This window comes from Lathyrus oleraceus, chromosome 1, assembly GCF_024323335.1.
Source record: "Lathyrus oleraceus cultivar Zhongwan6 chromosome 1, CAAS_Psat_ZW6_1.0, whole genome shotgun sequence".
Classification (NCBI taxonomy): Eukaryota; Viridiplantae; Streptophyta; class Magnoliopsida; order Fabales; family Fabaceae; genus Lathyrus; species Lathyrus oleraceus.
In genome coordinates this window covers 283,224,921-283,230,999 of record NC_066579.1, presented here as the reverse complement: position 1 = coordinate 283,230,999, position 6,079 = coordinate 283,224,921, and the positions used below count along the sequence as shown (strand labels likewise).

At 35.3% G+C, this 6,079-nt stretch overlaps 1 protein-coding gene across 1 annotated transcript; it reads left to right on the top strand.

Annotated features, from left to right (window-relative positions):
* The first annotated feature begins 690 nt into the window (after positions 1-690).
* Positions 691-3,318, top strand: LOC127130618 (receptor-like serine/threonine-protein kinase At4g25390). Its single transcript, XM_051059594.1, has one exon. The coding sequence runs from the start codon at positions 921-923 to the stop codon at positions 2,943-2,945; it is 2,025 nt and encodes a 674-aa protein (XP_050915551.1). The 5' UTR covers positions 691-920; the 3' UTR covers positions 2,946-3,318.
* The last annotated feature ends 2,761 nt before the right edge of the window (positions 3,319-6,079 follow it).

The following is a 6,079-nucleotide window of genomic DNA, read 5'->3' as shown; positions in this document are numbered from 1 at the left end:
AATTTAATATATCAAAATCATTAAAATAATACATGATTAACTAAAATAATAAATGTTCAAAAACTTAAAAATACAACAATTAATTTAATATTCATCAAAATTATTAAAATTATAATAATAAATATTTAATTAGTAGATCAATAAATTTTTTGATTTTACCCATAATTTAAATTTTTAATAAATTTTTTAATTTTTAAATTCATATCTACTAAATTATCCGACCTAACCTATTTTTTAAATTTTTTATTTATTTGATAAAAACCGTATACACTCTAAAATAATTGTCTTTTAATATTAATAAATGAATAAATTAAATATCCCATTTTTAATAAAAATATATTTTTAAAAAGATTAATTAATATGTATCATCAATTTACAAAGTTTTATACCGTTTATGTATTATAATTGTTCATAAATGATAATTTAAATATAATTAAAAAAAAATGAAACACATAAAAATTTAAGGGTTATAATTAATCGACAATTGTTTACACATTTAATATATATCAATTTTAAATTCATCAAAATATTGATTTTATAAATATTGGTAATTTTTTTAATTTTTTTAATTTACCAATAAATTAAACAAAAGCACCGGTCTTGACGGCTGGCAGGCATATCAATCCAAAATCCAAATCCAAACAACCAAAAACCTCTTCAAAAGTCATTCAACAAACAAACAGTACACCCAAATTTCACACTCAAACACACTATCCTCTTGACTTTGCTAAACACAGAGAAAACAACCCCATAAAAGAAAATTTACATATTTTAATAAAATAAATAAATAAAAATGTTTCCATTTCCATTAAATTTTCTTCAACTCCCAACTATCACGTTCTTCTTCTCTTCCTTTCTCTCTAACCTTTCTCTCTAAATTAACAAAGCCAAAAACCTTTCTATATTCTCTCATCTCCACCATGCTTTCCCGTAAACTCTTTCAATCTCAGCCGTCCACGTCATCATCTTTACATAACCCACATCTTCAACCTCCCCACCACCACCGCCGCCACTACCACCACATTCTAATTCCTCTCCTCGCCGCAACCGCCGTCTTACTAACCATCATCCTCTTATTCCTCTTCCTCTTCCGCCGCACTCGAAAAAAACGCACCGCTCAATTCTCAATCACCGACGAGAATCCACCGCATCGGTTATCCTACTCCCTCCTCCGCCGCGCAACAAACTCCTTCTCAGTTCCACTCGGTCATGGCGGGTTCGGCACCGTCTTCTCGGGAACACTCTCTTCGAAACCGATCGCGGTTAAGCTCATGGACAGTTCCTCTCAACAAGGCGAACGGGAGTTTCACAACGAGCTCTTCTTCTCTTCAAAGCTTCGTTCTCTTTTTATAGTTCCTCCGTTAGGGTTTTCGTCTGACCCAAAACGGTGCCGTTTTCTCCTTGTTTATCCTCTGATGCAAAACGGTAATCTTCAAGACGCGCTTTTGAAGCGTAAGTGCTCTGAACTTTTTGATTGGGGTAAAAGGTTTGAAATTGTGTTGGATATAGCTAAGGGACTTTGTTATCTTCATTCTTTTGATCCTCCTGTTATACATGGTGATATAAAACCTAGTAATATTCTTTTAGATTGTGATTTTGCTGCTAAAATTGGCGATTTTGGACTTGCGAGGTTGAAATCGGAGCCGGTTAGGGTTGATGTTGAGCTTTTGGATATTGATAGTGAGGATGAAATGAAGAAAAGGGGTGAGGATTTGGAGTGTGGTGGTGTTAGGGTTGTGATTGATGATTGTGGATCTCTGGAAAGTGTTCATACAACTTTTTTTGAATATGGTGCTAATATGGGTTTGGAGCAATCTCCGATGGCTTCACCTATGACGATGGCTGTGACAGCGTCGCCGGGGTTTGATAAGAGTAGTGTGAAGAGTGAGAAGGATGTTGTTAGTGTTGAGGATGGTAAGAGGAATGGGAAAGGGGTAACGAGTAATTTTGTTAGGGATTGGTGGTGGAAACATGATAATGAGGTTGTGGGTTTGACGCCGGTTGGTGAAGGTAAGAAGGTGAAGGATTATGTAATGGATTGGATTGGAAGGGAAGTTAAAAGTGAAAAGATTGAATTAGTGGAAGAGAAGATTGAGAAGAAGAAGAAGAACAAGAAGCATAAATTGGAATGGTGGGAATCAATGGATGAGGAAAACGTTGGTGGGGTGATGAAGAAGGATAAGAGAAAATCGGTTAGGGAATGGTGGAAGGAGGAGTATTGTGAAGAGGCTGCAAAGGAGAAAAAGAAGAAGAATAAAAATAAGAATAGGAAGAAAAAGGGTGTGGAAAATGATGATGGCATTAGCATTGATGATAATTGGTGGATGAGTGATGATACATTATATGGGGATAGAAAGAAGGAAAAGAGAAGAAGTAGGAATAATCGTGGTAGTGTTGATTGGTGGTTAGACGGGTTCAGTGGCGAGTTATGGAGAGCGCGTAGGAATAGTTTTGATTCTGCTAGTGGAGACATTCCAAAGAGTGGTGGTGTGAGTAGTACACCAAGTATGAGAGGAACCATTTGTTATGTTGCGCCTGAGTATGGCTATGGTGAAGATGTCTCTGAAAAGTGTGATGTTTATAGCTTTGGGATCTTGTTGCTTGTTATCATTTCCGGGAGACGCCCACTTCAAGTGACCGGTTCACCGTTGTCAGAGTTTCAAAGAGCAAATCTTCTGTCATGGGCGCGTCATTGTGCAAGAAACGGCAAGCTTATTGAGTTGGTTGATGAATCTATCCAATCATTGAATAAGGACCAGGCTCTGGTCTGCATCAAAGTGGCTTTGCTTTGTTTGCTTAAGTCACCTACTCGGCGTCCGTCAATGAAGGAGGTTGTTGGGATGTTAAGCGGAGAGCTGGAACCACCCCAGTTGCCTGTTGAGTATTCGCCTTCAACCCCTTCTCGCTTCCCTTTCAAATGTAGGAAGAAAGGCCAAGGCCGGTAAGTTGGTTAACAGTTCCCATCCCCCCGTAACCGATTTGCATTGATAGTAAATGATAAAGTAATATACTCAGCAGTGGTAGTTTTCAATAGGACTTTTAAGAGGTAGGAGCCGCGTCCTTACTATCATAGATACGAGTTATCTTTCTCTCTTTCTTCTTGGTTGTTTTTATTCCTGTTTACCATTTTAGTCCTAGTTTTTTCACTTTTCTTCTGTTGATACCATTACAGGTTAAGGTTTCGGGTTTGATCTTTGTACATTAACTTACTTCCAATATTCTTTTTCATACTGATTTGTAATATAGATATGCCTTGATTGATGTTATGTTTATAATTTATGGCAAGGATTGAAATAAATTACAGCATACCTTACCTTTTGTCAAGTTTTTACATTTATGGTTTGACGTGTTTCCTGGGTTCTCGGAGGGACGTGGATCTGGAACTTCTTCTCTTTTCTATGCAGATATGTTATTGATTGAAGTTGGGTTTATTGCAAAATTAGTGTTTGTTTGGATTGTTTGAGTTTGGCAGAATCATAGTATAATATTGATGTTGTAATATACTATATTTTGAACCTTCAACAAAATCACCTTGGCATTGTAATTCAAACATTGGTGGCCATGTATACTCATGATTACTATTGTTTTTTTGCCATTGCATGTTTAAGTCATAAATGCACCCACCGTTGTAAGAACTGAAAAAGGAACAATTAAATTATTGGTATTTTATGAAACCTGATTAAATATAATGCTTACTAATTTTACCAACTTGTGAAATGAACAAAAGATGACTTGTTTCAAAGCAGGGTTGGATCTTTTTAGCTTTTTTGGCTTCTTTATTTGAATTGATGTAAGCTTAAATTACATTACATTGATGAAATTAAAACTCTGCTGTGAAATATGTGGTGATATTTTTTATGAAGCCTGCCGTGGATATCTATTGATTATTTGTGTCAAATCTCATTAAAATTAATTATAAGTTTAGGGGTGGGGTGGGTTAGTTCAATTTGGATTGTGCGAGATGTTGATCTAAGGTTCAATGTTCAGCTTTTGATAACAATTTTTTTTGTGAAGTACATTTATATGTTTATAATTAAATTTGTTCTGGTAATAAAAAAGAGTTAGATTGCCTACTTGGTCTCTTATATTTGTTGGGAGTTAACAATAAAATAAAATTCCATTGAGTGTAACCTTAATTCAAATGCAAATCAAATGAAATTATTCCATTGCGTGTAACCATAGTTCAAATGCAAATTAAATGAAATTGAAATTAAATAATTTGAATTTGAATTACATTTAACACCATCTATTAATTCATATTCTAGATTAAAAATCAACAATACTAATTTCATCTCTCAAATTGATGAAGTGTTTGTTTTTATTGTCTTGATCAAGACATCGATAAGTTGTTTCTGAGTGCTGCAGTGTACAACTTCAAACATTCTATTTTAAATTTGATTGTGCAAAAAATGGAATTTTGTGTCAATGTGCTTGCTTCTTCCATGTAACACGAGATTCTTGACAAGATTTATGGTTGATTTGTTGTCAATCATCAACTTTACTAGTTTACTCACCTTGAATTTCAGTTCCTGAAACAAATTCATAAGTCAAACAGCCTGACACACAGACAAAGCATCAATTATGTATTCTGCTTCATAAGTTAACGGTGCAACCACTGGTTGCTTCTTAAAATACCATGAAATGAGAGCTCCTAGATACATGAACATATATTCTATAATACTCCTTCTATCCACTATGTCACCACAATAGTCTGAGTCTGAATAACATATCAACTCAGCATCATTTGACACTGCAAACATAATTCCATGCCTTAGAGTTCCCTTTACATACCTGAGTATCATGACTGTACTTGGTAATGTGACCACTTTGGCTTACTCATAAACTTACTTATCATTCCAATTACGTAATATATGGCAGACCTGGTGTTACACAAATATTTCAGAAAGCCAACTAACTGTTTGAAAGTTGTAGCATCTACTTCCTCATCTTCAACATCATAATCTAGTTTATGGTTTGTCTCTACAGGTGTGACATCAAGATTACAATTCACCAACTTAAATCTCTCCAGCAACTCTAGCTCATACTCCAGTTGGTGCACAATGATTCCCTTATCAGTGTGTAAAATCTCAATCCCTTGAAAGTGTACCATGTTTCCAAGGTCACTCATATCAAATGCTTTCATCAGCACCCTTTTGAACTTGTTTATCTCAGAATTACAACTCCCTGTTAGTAGTACATCATCTACATAAAGACACAACAAGATCACATTGCCATTAGAGGTATGTTGCACATATACACCATACTTTCTTTCACAGTTTTTGAATCCCCGATGCTTGAAAAGTGAATGAATTTCCAGATTCCAAGCCCTTAGAGCTTGTTTAAGCCTGTACAAGGTTTTATCCAGCTTGTACACCATCCCTTCTTTATTCTCTATCACAAATTCAGGAGGTTGTAACAAATAAACTTCTTCTTGTAATTGACCATTTAGAAAAGCTGATTTTACATCTAAATGTATCAGATGGCAATTTCTATTTGCTGCTATATTAATAATCAATCTTATGGTTTCATGTCTACCTTGGTATCTGTCTAATTCTCTGTGGCATATGAAAGTGCGCAAGTTCACCTTCAGAGGTAGGTGCACCATCAAAGGCTTGATTACCTTTAGAGGCTAGATTACCTTTAGAGTCATACTCACCTTTAGAGTCAGACTCACCTTTAAAGTGAGAGTCACCTTTAGAGTCAGACTCACCTTCAGAGTCAGACTCACCTTCAGAGTCAGAGTCACATTCAGAGGCAGACTCATCTTTAGAGGCAGAATCTCCTTCAGAGGGAGGATCAAACTCTAATGCTGACACTACATTATAGTTGGATTGAGACTTATTCCAATCCCATATTTCTAATTCTTTTACTATGACATCTCTGCTGACATCGATTCTGTTGGTGACTAGGCAATAAAGCTTATAAACACCTGTATAGTGATAACCTATAAGCAATATGACTTAGCTTATGTCATCCAATTTCCTTCTAGTAGCATTTGATACATGTTTGTAACATACATAACCAAACACATTGAAATTACTCACACTTTATTTTCTTTCATTCCACTTCTCTAGCAGAA

What these genes read in the sequence shown, in the direction of transcription:
- LOC127130618 (XM_051059594.1), top strand. Translation starts at nt 921, where the DNA reads ATGCTTTCCCGTAAACTCTTTCAATCTCAGCCGTCCACGTCATCATCT.